The sequence below is a fragment of the Ambystoma mexicanum genome, chromosome 4p, assembly GCF_040938575.1.
Source record: "Ambystoma mexicanum isolate Mex_15411 chromosome 4p, UKY_AmexF1_1, whole genome shotgun sequence".
Classification (NCBI taxonomy): Eukaryota; Metazoa; Chordata; class Amphibia; order Caudata; family Ambystomatidae; genus Ambystoma; species Ambystoma mexicanum.
The window spans coordinates 280,155,395-280,180,146 of record NC_090927.1 but is presented as its reverse complement, the minus strand read 5'-3'; the positions used below and the strand labels follow the sequence as shown (position 1 = coordinate 280,180,146).

The 24,752-nt window shown below is 45.3% G+C and overlaps 1 protein-coding gene across 1 annotated transcript in view; it reads left to right on the top strand.

Annotated features, from left to right (window-relative positions):
* Positions 1-24,752, top strand: part of LOC138453202 (adhesion G protein-coupled receptor F5-like) — a 1,258,340-nt gene that overhangs the window by 502,538 nt on the left and 731,050 nt on the right. The window contains exon 11 of the mRNA XM_069605829.1: positions 11,778-11,954. Coding sequence (XP_069461930.1) covers positions 11,778-11,954 — 177 coding nt within the window. The remainder of the gene's footprint in view (positions 1-11,777; positions 11,955-24,752) is intronic.

Here is a 24,752-nt window from a genome sequence, read left to right as displayed (position 1 = left end):
CTTGGCAGATTTCCTTTTTGTAGAGTGAGGAGAGTACAGTTAATTTGGCTTTATTCTCGCTAGATGGGCATCGTCTCCAGTTTGTTTCACTTTTGTTCTTTAGGGTGCGAAGGTCTTTGAGTTGTGGGGTGAACCATTTGTTTAGGTGGGCTATGGGTTTGCTCGGTCTGAGTTTGATAGGAGCAATTTTATCCAGAGTGGTAAGCATAATATTGTTGAATTCCTGAACTAGGCCGCTGGGGTCGAGATTATCAGACAGTGTATTGAGAGTAGGCAGTATGGCGGGGATGATTTTTTCTACCGTAATACTTTTATTACTTCTGGTTAGGCATGGTGGCGCTCGTGGTCGGGCCAGTGGAGTGGGTCTGACAGTGGATAAGAGAAAGGAGATCAAAGAATGATCTGTCCATGCTAAAGGCAGGATGGATGTGATAGTGGCAGAGCAGTTGAGGTCGGCTACCCAGTCCAGTATTCTCCCTTTTATGTGGGTGGGTGTAGAGACTTTTTGAGTAAGGCCTAGTGCTTTGATCGTATTGGCTATTTCTGTGGCATTTTTGTCTGTTTGGTCGTTGAATCCTAAGTTGAAATCGCCTAATATAAGTAGTTGGGTGGAGGGTTTCAGGTTGTTCATGATTATATTATGCAAGTCTTCCTCGAAGGTACCAAGAGGGCCAGGTGGTCTGTATATGAGGTGTATGGTAATGGATTGTGACTCATTAATCTGCATTTTGGCGGTGAGGGATTCGCATGATTGTAGAGATTGGGTGGGGGCTAGTCTGAGACCAAGAGCCGTTTTAGAGATGATAGCGATGCCGCCTCCTCGTGTATTATCACGGTCTTGTCTGAGAATGGTGTAGTCGTCTGGGACAGCTAACATGAGGGTAGGTCCTGCTGCAGTATGGAGCCACGTTTCCGTGATTGCGAGAAAATCCAGGTTCCCTTCTGTGATTAAGTCGGCAATATCCGTAGCGTGAGCGACTAGTGATCTAGCATTAAGGAGCGCTCCCTTGAGAGGGGGGTCCTCGGGAGTTTTGTTGACTCGGATGGGTTTGTCAGTGGTAGTGCAAGCTTTGGGATGGAGGTTATTAAGCTGGAGGGTGTTCTCATTCGAGGTAAATGTTTGAGTAGGCCGTTTGGAATGGCTAGGCATTCGTGAGCTAGGTTTGTAATTGGTTTTGAGGTTGGAGGCCGGAAGGGTTCTTCTCAATGGTTCATGTAATTTGGTTAGTCTTGCGCGGAGTCTGTTGTTTCTATTAGGAGTGGTACAAGGAAGGGAGGCATATAGTATTGTTTCTTGGGCCTTGCAGAATGTGGGGAGCTTAGGTTGCATATCGTTAGTAGTGAGTTGGCTTAAGTTTGAAGTAGGTATTGGTGACTGAGTAATGTGGTTGTGACTGCTGAGGACCGATTGTGTGAATGTAGCCATGATGCAGAGGGCTAATGCTAGGTGTGGCATCCTTCCAGTTCTAGGAGAGAGCAGTCTAATGGCGACCATAGGGCACAACACTGGGTTCAGCATAGGTTAAATGTGGTCTAATGGCGACCATAGGGCACAATATAGGTTAGGTGTGGTCTATTGGCGACCATAAGGCACAACACAGGGTTCAGCATAGGTTAAATGTGGTCTATTGGTGACCATAAGGCACAACACAGGGCACAATATAGGTTAAATGTGGTCTATTGGCGACCATAAGGCACAACACTTTCATACATTTCATTCATACACTTTGAGAGCCAAAGACGTTACACTTAGCACCTTAGAGTTACTTTTAGAATGTGAGGTCAAGGATCAGATTTCGGACACAGGACGTTTTGTTTTTGACACCTTAACACAGGGCAGACCCTTAGTTTTTTTGGAGGTAGGGAAATAGTTTAGGGACAGTGAGGCATTTTCCAAACCATTTTTCATAAAAGTCGTTAACCAAAAACCATGAGTCCTCTGCGTCAGTATCTCATTCCGGGCTTCACACAGAAAGAAAAAGAACAGGAACCATCCTTGTGGTTTGAGCTAGGGTAGAAACAGAGGACCTAGGAAAGACCTTCTACATACCTGTCAATACTTGGAGAGAAGAAATGCTGACCCTACTTGACTCAGGGAGATGGCATTTGACCATAAGAGTGGTCCTGGTTTACTCCAAAACATTTATTAAAAAAAATGTGTACCCCTTATCTATATCCATGTTGAACAGGACATCTATCCGAAAGCCTCGGTGTGCTTCCATGCTCCCAATGGGGACCATGTTGAAGAGCAAGTGGTGTTACCCAGTCTAGCAGAAAGGTTATCCTCAGAACAGACCTTCTGGGCATTGAAAGATATTCCCCAGGCCCAGATTCAAGAGTTTCAGATGAATAAGACTGTTCTTGCTAGTCGGTTACAAGACTCACCACAGGACATGGAGAAAGAAAGAAATCCTCCTTCTCCCTCTCTAAAGAACCAAATCCCGGGAAGTCAACACTGAGTTATAATATAAATGCCATGGAGATTATTTATTTATTTATAGATGATTGGTATGGCGGTTGGTTGATGGAGTCCTATGAGAATACTGGATCTTCTCATCAGGAAGTGAAGCACCTGGCTAAACCAAAGATAAATTAAGGATGAATAGGGATTCTAGTGGTTCCTACTGGAGATCATTAGAGCTTAAATCAAAGGGAGAGATATGTGACAAAGTGTCCTCCGTAGCATTGGTGACTGACAGTAGGGCTCTCTTAGAGGCCGGTCCTGCCCCCAAGCTAGTGAATGCTGATGAAGAGAGGGTATACAGAGGATCCTCAGACCAACTGGCTGTCCACACTAAGGCAGCGGACATTCAAAGGAGCACTCACACCTCTACCACACCTACAGACACATATGACCACCAAGGGATATGTCAAAGCTGTCCTCACACATACATGCATCCCCTTGTCATCTATGGTAAGGGCAGCAGCTAGGAGAACCAATAGGGTAGTCCCCAGGGACCGGGCAGTCACAGTGGCCATTACATTTCCACCGCCTACATGGACCCCCCTGAAGAAAGGAAGAATCTTAACACCCTTATGGACTGCTGTAGCAATAGTTGCAATGAGTCAATTTTACCCATTAGCCAAACCTAAGTAACCTGCATAGAATTCAAGCCTCTTTCTTTAAAGGAACGAGAATTCATTCTCTGGAGACTCCCGGAGATTGTTGTAGACCATTGTTCCCCTCAGCAGTGTAGCAAAGGGAATCTTTGATTCAAATTTCAGAGCCTGTGGCAGGCTCAGGCAGAAACATACAGACAGGGAATCTTGCAATAGTTTTTCATGCATGGGAATCATCAACAAGTCCATGCTAACCAACTCTAATACACACTGGTAACCCCAAGCTTACTAAAGGTTTTGCTAAACACTGGGTTGCATGCTGAGGAGACAAGTGGACCTGACACACCATAGGCACACCAGAAAACCTCTGCAAGGGAATGGAAGAGAATTTATAGAAGTTGAAGGACAGCATGCAATCCAAAATGTCCACCTGAAAGGAATCTCAGGCTCTATGTCTCTCAAACCACATGATCACAAGCACGTGTCTCAGTACCAGGCAAGCCCAGCCCTCACTACACAGCTGCAACTTGTGATTACAAACTCTTCCCTGCCCGCGAGGAGCTCACAATAGCAAAAACAGCTAGTTGAATCTGACAGTGTCCGGCGTTGAGTAAGGAGCTGGTGGAAGGTGTTTGGTGGGGATTTGTCAGCTAGAGTCATATTGAGAGAAGAACTGGTTGAGAAACGTGTTGGTTGGATGTTGTGTTATGTTATGGCTATTTATATAGTGCAACATTCGCCTAAAAGGCATTTTGGTGCTGCTCAACAGAATAGATGGGCAAAACAATTAGAACAGGTATGTTTTAAAGCTTGACGAAGGGAGAGAATATCAGACAAGTTCCGCAAGGTACGAGGCAAGGTTTTCCAAAAGGACAAGGCTGCAACGGAGAATGCTTGGCCACCAATACGGCAGAACTTAACAATAGGAACTAAATCCCGACAAGCATCAGAGAAGCGGAGTGCTCGAGCTGTACATAAGAGTGACATTTTTCCTGTAGGTATTCTGCCCCCTGGCCGTAAAAAGCAAGGTGAACAAGGCAAGCAGTTTTAAATTGAATATGCTGACTAATGGGCAGACAGTGGAGCTGGTGCAATACTGGCGAGATGTGAGGGATAGATGTAGCTAGGCGCGCTGCAGAGTTCTGGAGATCTTGGAGGTGCTGCAGAAGGTATTCTGGCTGTGCCAAAAATAGCGAATTGCTGTAATCAACAGAGGATGTAGCCAGGGCCGATACAACTGGGGCACGCAGCTCAGCCGGGATAAAAGGGAGAACCCTCCAAAGAAGTTCCAGATGGAAATAGCCCTGTTGACATACAGCACTGACTTGGGGCTCCATCGAAAGGAGGCAGATATTTTGACACCAAGATCCTTCACAACAGAGGTGGGGACAGGGAGAGAACCCAGGGAAACAAGCCAGAAAGCTGACATCCATTGTACACCTCAGTTTTCTCACCGTTCACTTTGAGCCAGTTTTTATCCATCCATTCCCCCAAGGCCTCAAGGCAGACCCTGAACCTGGTTGCTGACTCAGGTCTAGTCAGATCAAGGTGGACCAGGATCTAGGTATCATCTGTGTACGAATAACAAAGAAAGCCATGGGAGAAGATGAGCTTTGTCAGTGGTTGAACGTAGATGTTAAGCAACATAGGTGAGATGGCAGACCCTTGAGGAACACCACAAGTGAGCGGCATACCCTAAGAGTAGAAAGGAGGAAGAAGTACAGTTTGATAATGATCAGAAAGGAAAGAGGAAATCCAGGCAAGTCCCGGTGATGCCAGCCCCGGCTAGCTGCACCAGTAGGTCGAATAGAACCAACGCCCAAACGCTGCCTGATCATGCATCCACGTGAGATCATCCACCACCGAGACCAGCACACTCTCTGTCCCCCGACCTGGGCGAAAACCAGACTGTGAGGGTTGGAATTAAGAGAATTCTTCAAGGAAAAATCTGAAAAGAGGACTTACCAAAGATTCCTAAAGGTTAATCGGAAACGGCAGGGGAGAGATGGGCTGAAATGAGAAGGAATAGAAGAATCAAGGGAAGATTTTTTAAAGAGCTGGGATCACTGTGGCATGCTTAAGAGAAGCAGGGATCTGACCTGTGTGGAAGGATCTGTTAGTAGCCGCCAGTGAAGGCGGTTAGATGAAGAGAGAGCCCAAGTAGTTTTTAATTGGTAACACCTGGAGGAGAGCATTTGAGGTTATAGGGAGGGAGAGCTTGAGGAGGAGATGAAACCTGGAGCAGCGAGATGGAGGTTGGAACAGCTAAAGTAAAGGAGGAGTGGAAGTTGGAGGAAAAAGGTCCCAATGCCTCCTGGATAGAAGGTCAAAGGAAAGCTAGATGGAGAGAAATAGTGATATAACCTAGGATGAGGTAGATGATCAGTTACACCTATTAGTAGGAAAGTGTAGGGCTATTTAGGCAGACCAGGTCAGTGCAGGGCAGACCTCAGAGGTAGGAGGTATGAGATTGTGAAATCTCACCATGGGTCAGGGAGCTTATGTCAGGACTAGTTGAGGGTCTGTGGACCAGGATCCTACAGAAAGAAGGTGGTCTAAGGAACCCAAACCTTCCAGACACAGTCTAACCCTGACCAAGGGTACCACAGCAGGAAGGGACATCCATCAGCCCTACCAAGGGAAAGGGAAAGAAGATTAAGCTGAACTTGTGCTAATTGTACAATGGTAGACTGTTGCTGCCTAGCCGAGACACATACCATGGATATCTAACATACTGTGAAGTAGGGCAAAAAGAGCCCAACTCATGAACTTTGTAAAGCTTATTTATTTTCTCTTTTCTATCGCCATTGGGTTAAAAAACAACAACCTTTTTTTTTATTCAGAGAAAGACAAAGAGAGACAAAGAAAGAGTGTTAGGGAAAGAGAGATAGTGAGAGAGAGAAAGAGAGAGAGAGACAGAAATAGAGATAGAGTAAGCAAGAGAGCGAGAGAGAGAGAGAGAGAAAGAGAGAGAGAGAGATAGATCCAACCCTATCCCACTTGAGTTCTACAGATCCCAGCTTGGAAGAGGAGTGGGATAGAAAAGCCAGGAACATTTGCCCTTTGACGAAGAGAAGCATCTTTATTACACCCATCACATATTCCCTGAAGCCTCCCCATTACGCAATAGGATCCAAACCACCATATTTGTTTTGGCCTTACCATTAATATACTTTTTCCACCTGAAATACGTGGCTAGTGATGTGCACCTGCTCAGCAGCCCCTTGGACGTCTTCCTACCCTGCATGTTCCACGACGGCATGGAAAACCAGGTAGCCCCAAGCCCAATGTCAAAACTGGAAGCCATCTTCGGGTGGGGCCTGACAGCCAATCACTACTCCAGTTGCCTGCAGAGGCACACGTGAGTTCACTTATCACAGAGTACCACAGAGAAGTGCTGGAAGGGTGGGCTAGCATGTAGGCAGGCAGAGAGAGAGGGCCACCCAGACGGAAGGGTGAACCCAATTCCAAGTCCCACATCAGCGGTGTAAACCATTCCCAGGGGAATAGCCAGAAAGCAAATCCCCAATCCAGCTAATCCACTTGAATCCCCTTGTATCAAAGAGAGGAGTGCAGTTGGGGCCTGTTAAGATGGATTTCTAAACTCTGACATGGTGGACAGAGGTTTAGGAGGCCCCCCTAGTTTAGTAGAACAGGGGAACCTTCTGGACAAGCCACACCAATCACGGTAGCTTGGAAGGTGGTCAAGACTAAGTCTCAGGAGAGGCGAGAGTGATCGGAAGCCTACAATGAGCACACACAGTAAAACTCCACAGAATAGGCTCAAACAAGTGTATATAAAAATACATATACATTTATTATAGGCCTTAATAATTAAACACAAATAAACCATAGTAATATAAACCAGTTACCACATACGCCTTTCACTATTTATCATACATACAGTTACGTTTCACTTAATGCGGTTAAGGGGGAAACAAAGCCACAACCTGTAAGAGAAGGGTAGGTTAACACAAATATGCTATTAGACAGTTCTTCAGAAACTATCCCAAACTTGAGCAGTCCAGCCCAATGAAGTGGGGAGCCTTGTGCTCAAAAGTACAGTAGTGTGTTGAAAACACGCAGTCGTGCGTAATGAGAGAAAGCGGGTCCTCCTCCGGGAGCTGTAGGAGTTCAGGAAGGGGCTTGAGGTGATGAAGATCAGTATCCTATTATTCGAGGAGAGTCTATCCTTGCAGGCAGAGCGACTTTCGTTTCGGGAATAGCTAGTGAGCGCAGTCTAGCCCAGCTAAGGGGAGTATCTTTTTAGGGATTTGCGTAAAGTAAAGTACAATAGATGCGGCAGGGGGCCACCAGTAAGTGATGCAAGTACCCAACGACTCTCAACCCAATCCGGGCCAAACTTTGGCAGTCTAGGCCGGGTCGCTTGTAGGTTCAACCCCTGCAGTTGTATGGCGCTACGGCTCTCAGCCGCTGCAAGACAGGATGATCGTCCATGGCAGGAGAGTAGCCTTTTCTCAGCTCGCAATGGAGAAAAGAGGACAATTACAGTGCAGCACATCTCAGCGCACCGGTGGGCGGGCAGGCAGGCAAGGCTCCTACAATGACAGTCACCACAGCAGGGCGACACAGGGACCACAAATGCTCACGGTGTGGCACACTCTCCTAAATTGCGACCCAGAGGAGCTAGGACTATGAAAGTTGGCGGGAGAGGGCCCAGCACCTCAAGCTAGCGATTCCTGAAGTCTCGAGTGTAAACTCGGGGCGGCAGTGCTCCTAGGCAATACCCTGGGTTCGAGCTTGTCAGTTCGCTTGATGGCACAGGAAAATGATGAGGCTCTTTGGGAGGGTAATCAGGAGGTGCCGAGAGTAGTTGTTCCCACAGGCCTTCTGTGATTGATGCGAAAACAGGGGTCCGACGGGACAACAGCGGGCTCAGGGTGCCAAACCTTCCAGCACGTCTGCTGGAAGGTTTGAAATGCTAAAGCAGACCTGTGAAATGCTAAAGCAGACCTGTGGAACTTTTGCTCATCTGTTATGGGGAAAGTGGAACATCCTTCAGACTGTCAGTAATAGGACAGTCTACACAGGTCTGCTTTAGCATTTCAAGATACTTGGCTCCTTCTGTAGTTCAGAGAGAACTTCAAGTGATCGACCTGGAATGGATGCAGAGCCCCTTCCCTTATCCAAGATTCATTTTGTGCTCAGATCTGCTCTCTTGCATTCACGCCAGGCGTGGGCCAATGACGGCCCACAGTGGTTCCAGTCATTCAGGTATACCAGACATACTGGCACCAGTTGTGTGGATTGGGACCAGACAGTCCCAATCCTCTGCCTGGGCACTGGCACATGCGACATGCAGGAGCCCGCAAAAGTTGAGGTTTTTGCGGGAGGCTGCATGCCCAAATAAGGGATGCCCGGTCTGCTCGACCTGGGGGAAGACAAAGGGACAAAATGGCCAAAGGACAGGACAGAAGACTTCATGGCACCGGCATTTTCGTCACTGGCCACAGTTTTGAGGCAAATGCAATAAACGCAATAAACGCGATGTGGTTCCTTAAAAAGAAGTACAAATGCTATAAAAGAAAACTGCTGCCACAGTTCATCCTAGGCACACTTGTACAATCACCAAAAATCCTTTGAGGGTGTCTAGGGCCATAAAACAAAAGGACCCCTATGCGCTGTACTGTAAGGTACTTGGCACATAGATAAAAAGTTACCAGGAAATGTCAACATAGACAAAGACTAAGAGAAACATTGTTTCCTATTACTGACGGTCTGAAGGATGTCCCACTTTCCCCATAACAGATGAGCAAAAGTCCAGAGGAGTGCAGTTGAAGGCTGTGCTCCACTGTACAAAGTCAGGTTAGGTTAGCCAAACAAAAGCAAAAAGTTCGGGGAGGTCCATAAATGGATGGAAATTTGCCCCCATGGGAAATCTTTCCTAACGCTCGCCCCTCCAGGACAGGGGGAATTATTCAAACCCTGGATGGGCCTCATGTTCAGGATGACTAAATATTCTAGACAACCCCTCAGCATTGCTATGTTGAACACCTGGCCTGTGCTCAATGGTGAAGTCAAACGCTTGCAGGCTTATGGACCACCAGAGCAACTTTGGATTCTCTCCCTTCATGTTCATTAGCCACTTTAAGGACGTTTGGTCAGTTTGCACAGTGAAGTGGGTCCCATAGAGGTCGGGCCTCAGCTTCCTGAGGGCCCACACAACAGAGAAACATTCTTTCTCTACAGTGAACCACCTGAGCTCTCTGACCTTAAGCTGCCGACTCATGAATCCAGCTCTGGAACCTTTAAAAACATTTTTTTTTTTCCAATTCCCAAATTCCGCCATAAATCAACTTCAGCCACAAATAAAACCTGATGGTTGAGAAATGACACTCTGTATTAAGACACATGACAATTCCTAGTGCTTTGTTCATCGGAATAACTGTTCCCGATTCTTTTGCAACTGACCGTTGGTTTTTCTAATTTTACATGACTGTATCCCTCTTGTTACCACCCTTTGGGTGACTTCCCTTCTTGGTTTCCCTACTTTTAATGTGCGCTGAAGCAGATCTCTTTCTGCTTGACACGCTTTGTGTAAATAAATCAACAGAGCAGACCACAGGAGTCAGTCACTCTATAGAATTGAGCACGCTGCAATGCACACCTACCTGTAAATATACTCCAGTCTTTAAACCATATATCTGTCTTCGGGTACTCTTGTCTCTTGCTACAAAAAATGATCTGTTTAGGATTATTGCGGAACCTTCAATTTCAAAATGTCACATAGTTATGAACTGGGAATTACATGGGAAATGTACAAGATGGTGAACATGGAAAAGATTGCAGAGAGTAGCCATTCTTGGCCAATTGAAAGTAAAGGCTGTGGTAGGACGTTAGAAATCCAACTCGTGGAGGAACGAAAATGCGATGTAACAATTTGGGTGTCGAAACCATTGATCATGTTTTGTTTGTCCTCAATAATCTGTAAATAGAGTCAGGCTTTTAAAGCCGATTTGTAAAGAGTATGGTGTAAAGACATGTGTTGAAGCCAAGCACCTCCCTCTAGGGCAAGTAGGAAGGCGCAGGCTACTTTTGCTCTTCTAAATAATTTTAAATGATGTTGACAAAAATGTGACATTTTTGAATTGCAGTATAGAATAGAACAACTACATAATCGATTTCTTTTTAGAAGTTCATTCTTGCTTTTCTTCAACACGTGATATTTCTTGACTTGGCAGGAACAGAACATTGCAAATCTGTGAGAAAAACATTTTATTGTGGTGTGGTTGCTTATAGATTGTTTTTATTTTTTTTACTGTAAAGGTTTTTTAGCGAAAAACCATAAAGAACGTTTTGGATTCGGTTATCTCTGCCCCCTTTGAAATGAAGGTCATTAAAAGCTGACCTTAAAGCTTATATTATAAAAGGTGCTGACACATTCAAGTGCAATTATTAGGTGGTCATATGACACAAAATACCTCAAAGGACAGCAATGTGGTTCTACTTGTTATCACACATGCCATGTGTGCTCAGGGCCAGTATCCCACACTTACTCTTCTGCTCAATCACCTGCAGGTACACTGAGATGAACGATTACTTTTCCTTCACTATGTCCCCATTGCATTCGCTGTGCCAATGCAGTGCTCACAACTAACTTTGAAAAAAAAGATGTTTGCTAAGTGCCTTGGTTAATAAAAAAAACATTCACACTAATATTCAAAATATCAAGTACAACAAAAGACATCGAAAACTTCAAATACTCCAAATATCCCGATAGAAAAAAACAATAAATACAAAAAATAAGAATGACATTTAGATAAAAAGTCCAGTGGACTCTAAAATGCGTTCCACATATTTCCATAGCAGACATAAAAGAGTTGCTGAGTACCACAAATGGGCAAAGCTGATAGGTGGACATATGCCTCGCGTGCTTCCCGTAATTGGAATGATGTATTGTGTCAAGTGGGGTGCATTGAGTTAACACATGTCTAGTGGGTTCCAGTTCTTCCAAACATAGTCTACACATTCTATCCAAATGAGGACGTTTTTCCGAGGTCCAATAACTATTAATGAGGACAAGAGATCAAATCTAAGCTTCCTAACGGAGCCTTTGAATTGTTTGGGCGTAGTGTGGACTAAATAACTAAAAGGTGCCAAACAAGAGCATCCCTGTCCTGCATATTCTCAGAGTGTTTGCTTGGTTGTTAAAAATCCAAGGTTAATAATACGGTCCCGACAGTGAGCTTCATCTATGGACCTACTTATGGTGGAGTGCATCTATAGAGGAAGCCCACACACACCCAACTCATTCTCTCATGAGTAATGCCCCTTTGCCGAGAAGCTACAAAACCATCTACTGCACTTATCATAAACACTGTAAGGCCTATCCCTGTATGGAGTTACTTCAAATCAATCATAACAATCTGAATCTAAAACAGCTTCAAGGCATCATTCTGCAGAACATTATGGTGTTTCATGTGCTCTATTTACATGTCTGGTTGATTTCTGTTCAGTTCGGAACCCCTGCATGTGACGTAATCTGGTGGCACACAGACCATGGGAAACAGGTTTAGGACAGCACCTATATAATATGTATGTGACTTGTATTACTGTATGATGAGTGCAACAGTGTGCAGCCTTCACGTTGCATTATATTGGCAGCAGTGAAGGTCGCAGGGGAAGTGTTGCGAGAGGGGCAGTTTGGTCCAGATGTTGCATTCATCAGTAACCTTTTCCCAACTTTTTTTATTTAGCTTTAGAAACTGGGAATGCTTCTTCAGGATGCCGCATCTTCTCAATTACTGCAGATATGGAGGCATGCCGACCTGACTGGTCTGGCACAGCAACCAAATACACGTGCTCCTGTTCAATGATAAATCCTGTCTCTGCACTTAAAGAAGACATAACAACATTGACATTCATCAGAAAAGGTGAGGCCATGTTAATCATTGGATTATAAATAGGTTCCGTTGCATAGTGTACAATCTGTTGGCTACATAGAGGTTGCCCAACTAATACTGATGTGTCCTAGTGTACCTACTACCCAGTGATGGATGATGCATCATTCAGGTCTCAGATTTAATGCTGATGAGAAGGGTCACTGTGCTTCTGAGAACAATCCTTTATATAATACGTGAAAGTCTGCAATATCCTTCTAAAAGCCTGGAAATCATGTTCTTATAACAGGCTAGTTGTGACATCACAACTGGCGTGTCACAAGAAATTGACATTGCAATTGCTCTGTGATCAGTTATTAAGCTGCAGTTGTGAGGTCACAATGCCTGCTGCTTGAGCCAGTGCAGAGAATTCCAGCTGTCACTGCAGCTCTGAAAAGCTTTTCAAATGCCTTGCAGGCAGAGTAGTTTTCTGTGATACATTGCAGCCAGTAACTGACAATGAACTGTTTATGGTAGAATGTTTAATGTCTGCCCGGCTGGAGTTTAACCTATGTGAGCAAGAATCTGCATGGTATTACTTATTTTAAAGTCCAAAATGAAAGTCTATTTCAATTCATTGTATTAAACTACTTGAACTATTTTCTGCAGCACATTAAGAGCTGCGTTTTTGCGTTTTTAAATCCAAACCGATTCTATTTTGATGATATGAATCAGCAAATGGACGTCGTCTTACATTATATTAAGCAAGAGACGAGGTATTAAAGGCAATGACAGTGTGTGACCATGTATTATAAGGACGAAAAATGCCCCCTACAATATATAAAAAGGATTTAGCAAGTCACCTTGGTGTTCCTTGACCGTAAAAAAGAACTTAGCCTTCTGACTCATTCCTCTATTTGGTCACAGAACTCCTCAATGACTTGCAATATCCTTATAATTAAGCAATAAGCCCTGAGCAAGGGGCGCATTACCACTTAACGATGGCCCGTGGCATTACCAGAAGTGCTAATGCCCCTCCCCCCCACCTGCAAGAGGCTTATTGCTATTAGTAGCCGGGCCGTATGACCGGGGTACCAAAATCATTTTTTTTTCTGATGCAAAACGATCCTGCGTTTCGCAACAGAAATAAAAAATGGCCACCGGGGAATGGAAAACGAACTCCATTTTCCCTTTCCATAGCGGCCATTGAAATCAATAAAAAAAGTAAACAAACAAAATGGCCACCATGGAAAGGGAGAAAGGACACACCCACACACACACACACACACTAACCTGGAATTTGCGTATCCAAATGTTTACGAAGTCCACCGCCCGGGCTGATATTCCTCACGTGCAGTTAATGTTCCCATTCAGCCAGTCCCCATCCTGGCATACTAGATTCGTGTACAGCTAATGTTCCTTTTGAATTGAAATCCTGATTGCCATATCTACAGTGTGATGTCACATGTGAGTCCGGCTCTGGGCTGCCATGCCTCCTACAATGTACAGTTCATGCCCCCTTTAAGTCGGAGTGACATGTATTGTGTGTGGTTAACACGACTTCTGTGAGCCTGGCCCAGAGCTGGCATGCACTCTGTGCACACACACATAATGCCCCCTTTAAGCTTTGTCCTATGCTGGCATGTCTTTAATTTGTAGTGTTAGTGACAATGTTGACCCATAAACTGAGTTGGCATGCCACACTATACAGAGTGACATGTCTTCTATGTGCACTGTTAATGGCCCAGCATACTTTGGACTCTCCATGCCCACTGTGCGCTGTGATGCTATACGCCTCCACCTCCCCTGCTGCAAGCTCTGTGCATGTTTTCATTACGTACCATAAACTCCATCTTTACCTAAAAGGCACTTAAATGTCATGCCCAAGACCAATGTGTTCTTTTTGCCTGAGGCACAAACATGCCAGCAGATAAAACCTCAACAAAGGCGCAAAGTCCTATAGGCTAGAGGGTGACAAAAATCACCTATGCCACCCGACTGCCCACTCAATCAAGAACCACGTATCAGGCAGAACCACAATCCCACCCATCAAACACTACCACATTTCTTTTGTCATAACCTTCTGTTAGGAAAGAATGATGGCCCAAAAGTGATGATACCATAAGCGAGCCAAGAGACAATCTAGCCTGTGGTGTGCACCACACAAATGAGCAACATTACATATGAAAAGCGCAACCGTACATTTCCTGTGTATTGTGGGCTGGAAAATTACTTTACATTCTATTTTTCAATGCCTGTCTCTCACCTGGACTCCAATCTGTGCTACTATCACTTTCTCGAGCATTCCCATATTACTCATGTTACTCAAGTAACATTCTCAATTGCTGGAGTCTGACTTTTTTGGCTGGAGTTTCCTCATACCAAAACCAAAATGAAGGTGGTGTATGACCTGAAGGACCCCTTCGACGAGTGCATCACGGCAGGGTCACAGCGGGGTTTCAGGTAATTTACACTAATAGAAATTTGATTAATTTTAGGCATGTTTGTCCAAGTACCATTTGGATGTCACTGATCCCACCTCCGATTGTGCTGATTGGTTACCTTCCCCTCCTATGAAGGAGCCCTGCCCGAGACAAAAGGCCCAGACACAAGACTGATCAAGCCTGCCGTGCCTTGTCATGCCGTGGCAGCCGGACCGCCCAAGATCCACAATGCGGATCCCTCATTTACTGCTCCTACACACCTGCAGGACTGTGATCCCTCATCACAAGGTAAGGGGCGCACCCACACCTTGCTCGCCCCTCTCTGGCTCTTACTTATGACCCTCAGGCACCCGCCTACTGTAACTTGCACAACCTGCCCGTCGCTGCAACGTATCTTGATGTAGGGGTGCAATGTGATCCCCCGGAGCAAGCAACCATGCATCCTGGCCTGCAACTTCTGTTTCTAACTGGTACCCGCCTCTGGACATTTCATATCTCTCGTTGCGCTGGGACCCCACACGGGCTACTATTCACCCACTGTGGGGCACCCTATCACCCACTACCAATTTCCTGCCACCTTTGTCCTTTGTTGGTGCCTCACCATTATACATGCACCATTCTGCTGCCTTGGCACCTCTCCCCTGCCACCTACACATCCAACGGGATATCCCCTGCTCTCTTTCTGTGTCAGTGCAACCCGCTGCAAGCCTCCACATAACCTTACCTGGCTCCCCCTCTCAACTGCCCATTATCTCCTGCAAGGATACCTGGCCGCCGCCCTCCCTTATGCTGCCGCTCCTACTGATCTCCCCTACTTCAGAGCACTACTCTGCACTACTACGACTTCGAAATGACTGCCTGTCTGACACTAAGCGCTTCGCTTCGCCCACTCATTTGTTATTCTGTCTGCCACTACTCCTACAAACAGTTCTCATTCTGCTCCATTACATGCTAAACATTCTGCTGATGCTGCATCACCCCGAGTTGACTGTACAAGAAATGTTGCTTTGCCTACCACGTACTCTGTAACTTCTTCTAATTATGTTTTACCGCCTGTCATTCAACTTGTACCATTATTTGTAAGCCTCCTTATGAACACTTTGGAAAAGTTGATTGACCTTCTTGCTCTCCTTCAACTGACCCTAATTGCGCTCTGCCTCCCTGCACAAAACATTTTGTTGCTAATGTGCTCCCCACAGGGCTTGCACCTGTTCTTCCTGTCTCCAGAGCCTCAGATTGCACCAACAATGACACGTTGCCTGCACCCAGATGCTCGAAAGCTCCCACACAATCCGCAAAGACTGTCTGTTATGACTTCTTGCATACTCCCCCGCCCTTTCTACCCCCCTCCCACCTACCCTACTGTTGCTGACCTCTAATGGGCAACATGAGCTGGCTCTCGCTTTTCCCAACCACCCTTCTTCCACAACCTTTAGTTCTCCACCTAGCTTCATTGCAAGACCCACCTTTCGCAACATCCTCCCTCCTGGTACCCACACCTCCTGCATTGCGCATGCCACTGACTCCTCCTCCATGGATCCGACCTACACCCTCCAGGTCACCACATCCCCAATACTAGGTGGGTTACGCCTACTCAGTCTATGAACCAGAATGCTCGCCAGCTCCTCCCTTCCCCTCTTGGGATGAGCTAGAAAAACTAGGCTCGGCTCACTCACGCTCACCCCCAGACCTGACTTACTGCTGCAACCTGTCTTCCTTCTTACCATTCCATCACATACTGACTCCCTCAAATGTGCCCTCTTCAACGTCAGACCCCTAGGCGCCCGCGGCATCGAAATCTGTGACCTCATCCTAGAGGCTCACCTAGACATTCTAGCCATCACTGAATCATGGTTAAAGAACGTCTCTGGCTCCCTTCTCTCACTAGCCATCCCTTCAGATTACACCATCTTCAGATTTGACCGCCTGAATGCAAAAGGAGGTGGAGTGGCTCTCATAGTCAAATCCTCCCTGCTCATCAGACAGTGCACTCTACCCTCCACCCCAGGCTACTAAATGCTGCTTTTCAAGTTCTCCACTGACCCGCACACTATCATCAACTTGTTCCCCCTTTACAGACAACCTAATGGAGCCAGCTGTCCTTATATAGACTTACCCCTACTCATCACACCTCTCTTGAATCCTCCACCAAGTGCATTATACTGGGAGACCTCAACCTGGGCTACAACGATGTCGCTCACACCAAAGCCTCAGCACTCTCCTCTGCCCTCTCCGACATGAATTTTCTCCAACTCATAAACACCCCCACACACACTAAAGGTTTCATCTTGGATTGGATACTCAACACCAATGTCACCACTAGCATCTCAGACATCCTCAGACATCCTCACAGTCCCCCGGTCATACCACTTGCTTATCCAATTCAACCTTTCCTTGTCCAAACCTTGCAAACTACCAGAGGTGTCCTGCACCCCCATTCTAATCTGCAACACATGGAACTTGAAACATGAGGACCTTATTCCCCTGCTCTCAGCCTCACTCAGATCCTCTCATCCTGCCTGCAATCCTACAGCCCACGACCTCGCCCATCTCTATCACACAAGCCTATTCCAAGTGCTTGACCAGCTTGCCCCAATTAAATCTAAGATTCCTGAACCCCATAAACTGAACAATTCCTGGTACATTAATGACCTAGTACGCCTTCATAGAGACAAGAGATCTCTAGAACACACCTGCAAAAAACAGCCCACTGGCACAAATTGCTCAGCCCTCTCCACTCTTGTACTTAAGTACAAGAAAGCAATTATCACCTGTAAAGCCAACAACTTCAATGACAGAATCACTAAAGCCACCAGCAGTAGAGAACTCTTCACGATCCTTAGAGAACTTGAGACCCCTATCCCCCCACCTCTGTCACTTCACCGACAAAGCTTGGTGTACTAAAATTCAGAATGCCCTCTCCAACAAAACTGAATCGCTTACTACTAAGATTACTGCCAAAAAAGCCCTCCTTGCCAGCATGACTCCTTCAAATGAGTTAGCCGCCCTCACTAGTGAGTCCCTGTACCCCATCAACCCTTCTTTCACCTTTTCCCTAGTTACTCATTAGCAAGTTATCAAAACCATTCAAACAAATCCCTCCAACTGCAGAGGTGACCCTTGCACGGCCCACATTGTTAAGCTCTGTGCCTCCTCGCTTGCCTCCACCATCACTGACTTTGCTAACGCCTCGTTCACTTTCAGCATTGTGCCTACCAATATCAAATATGCCTGAATAGTACCCTTACTAAAAAAAACACCCTTGATCCTGGCATCCCCACCAACTACAGACCCATCCCAACAGTCCCTTTCCTTCTGAAAATACTTGCAGCCTTGCCTATAGCCAAGTCCTACATTTCCTAGCGCAAAACCAGCTTCTGGGTAATAGGCAATCCGGCTTTAGTCACAAACATAGTACGGAAACTGCCCTGCTGGATCTAAATATTCAAAAGGATTCCATCTGCAACTCATGCAGCCTAGCAATCCTCATACTAATATAGACCTCTGTGCTGCATTCGACCTAGTTGACTATGACACACTGTCTCCACCTCAGAAAACACTTCCATTTCTCCCCCGAAGCCTGTGCCTGGGTCAAATCTTTTCTGTGCATTCGTACCACCTGAGTCTTCATCGAGGAATTGGTAGCTGACCACATCCCTGCCCCCATGGGTGTACTGCAAGGATCCTGACTCTCTCCCATGATCTACAACATATACACTAATCCCCTTTTTGATCTGTTCGACGGCAAGAATATTTTATACGCCAAATTCACTGACGACACTCAAATACTCATCCCTATCACTGGGGACCATGCCAAAGATACCACCATTATCAACACTGTCTACAGCACCATCCAAACCTGGATGGCCACTTACAACCTATGCCTAAACGACAATATCATTGCCTCTCCCTACCACTTCAAACACATTGACCCCTCCTTCTCCTTCATTTGTATAGATGGGTCCATCATCCCCATCCTCAACCATGTAAAAACAATGGGTGTCCATCTTGACGCCGACTTAGCCATGACAAGAAAGATCAACGCCCTGGACTCCACTGTGGCCTACACTGCAAGACTGATCTCACTCAGTAGGCAATTCTTCTCCCCCTAGTAACCGCCTCACAGTCCCATGCCCTGATACTATCCAACCCTGACTACTGCAATGTCCTGTTCATAAGCACAACTTCCACCAACCTTACTAAAATGCATTTTCTGCAAAATAAGTCACTTTGTGCTGCTCTTGGTCTAAAATGCTATGACCGCAGCTTTCCCATAAGACAAGAAGCCCACTGGTTCTCCATCAAGGAATGTATTGTCTTCAAAACACTTCCCATAGATACCTCTTACCTCAACAGCTGCATCTCCAAATCTGTCCCAGTACGTTCACTCACAACAGGTTCCAGTATGCTCCTTTCTATCCACTGCTTCAGGAGCCAAAGATCTGTTGACGTGAGTTTCTGCATCACGGCCCTCACACTCTGGAACTCCCTACTGGCTCATATCCATAATGAGCACTCGCTCCCTACATTCAAGTAACATGTTAAGACCTGGCTTTTCGATAAATATGAGTAACCACGTCTGTATTGCATGTTGTTACCTTCCTGTCTTTGTAACCGACCTGTACCTGTGCAAAACGCTGTGATACCCTTGGTTTTTGGCGGTAAAAAATGTCCCAAAAAAATAAAAAAAATAAAATGTGTCAGAACTTGTGGGAAAATCTAATGATAAATTGTGCATTTTAATGTATATTTTGGAAGAAGCTGTTGAGGCTCTCCCTCCATCCACGGGTCGGGCCCCAGCTATCTTCCTTTAGATGAATTCAGCTACCTTCCCTCTGGATAATGCAAACGCTTTTAATTGATTATTTCCTTGACTGGTAGCCAGAGCATTATATCACTGGCAATACATTGGTGGAGAAAACCACACTGCTGGTGCCCTATATTACTAAGGTGGCATTTTTGGAAGGAACTCTCACAGTGTGACTTATTTTGCATTGTAATGCCCCTACTGGGGGATGTTCAGAGTCCTAAGGCCCAGAGCACTAGAAGTGCAGCAATGGTGTAGGCCCTGAGAAACCTCAGGGTATTCTCCCAATTAGGCCTCGTGAATCCCTTATTCAGGGGAATCAGGGGAGGGCTGGCGCTCTCAGATCCGAACTATGGGGGTGGACGAGCGAGGGCGGATCACCTGAGTTGGGGAGCCTGGGGTTATGCTCGGGGGGAAAACCCCAGGTGAGACGTGGTATCATGCCGAGAAAGAAGGAGAGGAGAATGAGATCCTTGAAACCTTTGTAGGTTGTACCACAGCTATCTCCCTTCCTCCCAATGCAGCGCCCCTACTAGAATCCCACCACCCATACACCTCTGGGAAACCAATGAAAAGCCCAAATTCCGTCACAGTAGGAAACAAACTCTCTCAGAATCCTAGTTTTCATGTTGCCCATCAGAATAGGTCATTCCTCTCCATGTCCCTCTGATAATTCATTCCCGAACACCCAATCTATCTTGACAAAACACTACCGTTCCCACAATCCCCTCTGTTCAGTTCACTATCCCGGCTATCCCCATTTGCTTCCTAAACCCTACTAACCTCCCTATGATTATCATTTTCTGAATTCCCAGTCGAATCTGACCAACAGCTACAGTTCCCATAAACCCTCTTACTCATTCCACAAACTCTACAAAAACCACCCTTCCGAAACTACCCAAACCCCTAGGCCGAGAACTATAATTCCATCTAACACTACTTTAGGATATTTGGAAACTCTACAATTTTCTTTTCCAGCACAAGCATATTTGCCTGGTTCCATGTCATTTCATCACTGGATGTTTTTTCACTGGGTTTTTTACAGTGATTTTTTTTTTAACGAAAAAACCCATCACAATTTTTTACATTATTTTGGGGGGTTCCCCCCAAATCCCCCATTTTCTTTAATTTGTATTTATTCCCAAACACCCACACCCCATATATATAATTTACTAAACCCCCCTAAAAAATTCAGTGGGTTTTTTCAAAACAAAATTTTCAGTAAAAAACCCAGCGAAAAACATCCTGCGATGAAAGGACGTCGTACCCTTTGCCTATAGTGAAACCCAATGGACTAATTCGAAAACTGTTTACCTGACATGTCCCAACCCAAAGATCAGGCAAAGTCAGGCAACTGACCAGAATCACACACACACCTGATGGCCCTTTACCTTCCCCAAAGGGATAAAAGGTGGAACACAAGAGTACCGGGGGAGCAAGGCAGACCGACCGCACGACGTGAGAGCTAACTCAGCACGGCAGTTCAAGAAGAGGAGGAGAAAGATGGTGCAAGGCGAGAGGATACCAAGGGAAGAAGTGTTCTTGCCCATATCGACAGAGACCCCTAAAGCTTCAAGAGAAGGAATCGTAAGACTGCGAACAATAGCCAGCATGTTTTGCAGCAGATGTCAACGGTGCCTGGGCACCTCCTCTGCTGACAGCCAAGCCGGGGAGAGATGCATGGCCCAATGGTACCGGCCTTTACTCTACAGACAAGAAAGCAAAGCAGTTCATCACAGCCGGTGATTCGAGCGGAGATTCGACAAACTAAACCAAACTGTGTTGAATGAAAGTAGCAAGCGGCTAATTGAAGTTTGAATAAACCGAGAACTGTTGATAAAAGAATTGGGAAAGCCAGCATAGCAGAACCAAACATCACGTGGGCGTTCACTCGAGAAACGCTAGGCGATTACCCTTCTATTGAACTACAGTTACCAGAAGACTGTGGGAGAAAGGCGAGAAGAGGGGTTAAAGTGGTCATACGGGGGTCTTGTAAAATCCTCTGTACCGTTGAAAAGTCTTTGACCCACAGATGATTGTGAAGGAAAGGGAGCTGAATCCTCCATTGTGAAGTTAGCGAATGAACTGTTTTGCAAAAGTTGGCAAGATGGACACGGCGGATGGATGCTAACAAGAAGGGACGAAGTCTGAAGTCCCATGAGCATTGTGTTGGCAGGAGTGAACCCAGTGGAGGGATGTCGACAGTGAATTGTTTGAAAAGACATTACGACTTGTGAAAGTAAGAAAAGCCATAGTGAACCCGAATGAGTGTAGCTAAAAAAAAGGGGTCCAAGCACGAAACAGGGAGATCCAGGGGTGGAAAGTCATCACCCCAAAGCTAACTTTGAGAAAGCCTGAGGAATTGTTTAAAAAGACATTGTTATTCATGAATGAAAGAAAAGCCGTAGTGAACCCGAAGGAGGGAGGCTGACGTTAGAAAGGGGTCCGAGCCCGAAATGGGAGATCCAGGGGTTGAAAGTCATCACCCAAAGTTCATTGAGAAAGGAACTTGTTTATTTGATTTGTTGAATACGATTTGTAAATGTTCTGCGCCCAGAAGAGGGCGACTCAGGGGTGAAGCCATCACCTAAAGTATTTGTGGAACATAACTTTGTGTTTGTGTGTTGAAAACATCAGGCCCTCGAAGACAAGAGACTTTTTTTAAAAAGAGACTTAACCATCGAACAACCTGTTAGCTGGAACAGAACTCACGACTTGTGCTGGGAAAGCTTGAGTGTGTGCTGTGCTCAGGTAACGCACCTGCCCCGTGCTGAAAACATGGGGAAGGGAGGCCCCTAGTAATTACATCCTGACTTATAATTTGTGAACACTTTTTCCTTTACTAAAAACCCTATCCCACACTCTTTCTGTAATTAGCTGTAAGGAATTGGCAATAGTTTTTGTTTAGTATAGGCCTTTTTATTTTGACACAACACCACAAGGACTGCCTTATTTTTCATCTGATGGTGGATGGTTGCTCCCATCTTGAACATTTGTGTCTCTCTCTATTGTTGCCAACATGAGTTCCTTACAAAGCTCACTCAAAATGTTGGCGATAACACATGGTGAATGGGAGGAGATCAAAGCAGGTCCATCCCCACACCAGTCGCATGTATACACAATTGACGCTGTCACAAAACATTCATAGTCTGCATTAAGAGTGTGATGTGTGGTGATCTGTTTATTGATTTCAAAATCTCACCTAACCATAAACAATAACCTGAACCAGAAAATATGTTGTGTTTCACAATATACATTGTTTTTAGACATGTATACTACACCACACACACTCATTTTTTTTTAACAAAGGTATAAACAAACATAAATCAGAAATACAATTATATAAATTACATACAAAATGACAAATAGTATACATATGAAATTCTATCTAGACCAATCAGCCCCATTACTGCAGTGCTGTTTCCCTCTCCTTCACCATCTCTCTTTGGAAAAATAGCCACAGAGCACAAATGACCAATTATGTCATAGTCCATGATGATCATGGAAATGTTTTCATTTTTTGTGCTCAGTAGGCATAATAGATTTGTTTACTATTGCTTGTATGTCTACTGCAACAATGCTATCTTTATGCATATTGCACATGTCACCATGATACAGTCTTTTCTGAGACATGTTTGAATTTAACAAGGGTGTCAGTTGTTGCAAAGCACTGAAGCTTCTGTCAGCCTCACAGGAAGTACTTGAACCATTAAAGGGATCCACAGTGGCTATACCTATGCTTTCAGCGCTTCTCCCTGGTTGGTGGAAGAGTTGAACAAAAGATATTGGAAGGTGGGAGTGTGGGAAGAGTGAAAGAAGGGGGTGGACAGTAGGAGAGTTGTTAACAAGTAAAAGAGACAGTAGTGGTAAAAGAAGATGATTGGGGTGGAGGAGCATTTGAGAGGAAGCAAGGGGTATATGTGTAGATAATGACCGCAATAAAGGTCGTCATATCCACTTACACATTTGCCTATTACCATGCCTGCTGCAACACTTTAGACTCCACTTAGAACAAGCACTGATTAAGTCAACAGTTTTGGCTCATCTATAAGCATTGTATAGGCATTGTCACCATAACTGTAGGAACTAAAGCTAATTACCATCTATTTCCATCATAGGTCCAGGTGGTACCATAGTTTGGTAGGGATTGACATAACCTGCTATGGTGCTTGTGTCATATCTTGCTACCCTGTATCGGGTAATGTCGTCAAAAGCCCAGGTACTCACATTTCAAGGTTTTCTTATCAAAATACAAGGTACTTATGCCAATAATAGCAATTGCCATCAATGCGCCATGTTTTTGTGCCTTTACCATCCCATACTCAGGTACTCACTCCATTGTCAAGGCCATGCATAATTAGCATAGCAGTGCCAGTCGCCATGATGCCCAATTAGGAGGCACTGCCAGATTCCATGCTGCCTAGTTAGCACAGCAGTGTAAGATTCCATTTCACACAATTTGGACATTAATGGCAGGTTCCTTTATGCCTACTTAACACAGAAAGGCCAGATACCAATATGCCAAGTTATGATAAGCAGATTACAATATGCCAAGCTAGCACAATAAGGCCATATTCTATTATTTGTAGTTATCACAGTAGAGCATTATGACCAACAGCACATTAAGCACAGACTTCAGTATGCCCAGTTAGCACTGCAGACATATTCTGTGGGGGGCTGCATGTGTTGGTGTGTGGTGCAGTGGGATTTATGTGTGTTGCTGGGTGCAGTGTGACTGTGCAGTGGTACCTTGTGTATTGTAGTCAAGGGTCCACCAATTAGAGCATAATAAAAAGAAAACATATTCAAATAGTAGAGCAAACACTGGGCAGGAAGCAATGCTCTTTTTTGCAGCTGGGTGATCACAAATCAAACAGAACAGTGAATAAGCTCTGATCGAAAGGCTGACATCGCAATGGTATACGAACAGTAGTTTTATTCCACAAACTAAAATAGTCAGAAATCCATCGAAACACTTGCACGTTGGAGAGTTCACTTTTTCTGTTTCCCAGGGATTTCATTGGTTTGAGCACATTACCTCCTCGAACTTTACGTTGATCGGTGAAGCGTAATTGAAGCAAACAGTTTCCCATTACAATACCTCCCTATGTGGTCCACATGTATTCAAACCCTACCGCGGAACAACTTGTTATTAAGGAAGTAACATGTGTGCTGACTGCAGAACTTTAATACACTGCCATTGGTCAGCACCATTGAGAACAGAAAACGAGACAACCTGCAGTTGGTGGAAAAGGGGACATTTACACAATACCTGTTGGATGATGACCTTTGCAAACTCTGTAGTAAATACTTTGGAGGCTGGCCACCTCCTCAGAGCTCAAGACCTTACCGTCTAATTGGTCCTCCCAGGAACACCACTCCTACCAGTGTTCCCCTCCCGCAGCCTCTTGCCGATGGGCATCAGCAATCATTTGACCGGCACACTGGTACAGAGCCATTTTCCCCCTTTTACAGATCCCTGTCGTACTGGTCATGTGTTTTAGATGGTGGTTTCCCACGTCCAGCCCACCCTGAGGGATTCCCCACTACGTGACATGATATGGCATTTATAACTCACCTGTACACAAGGGTTTCTAGCCG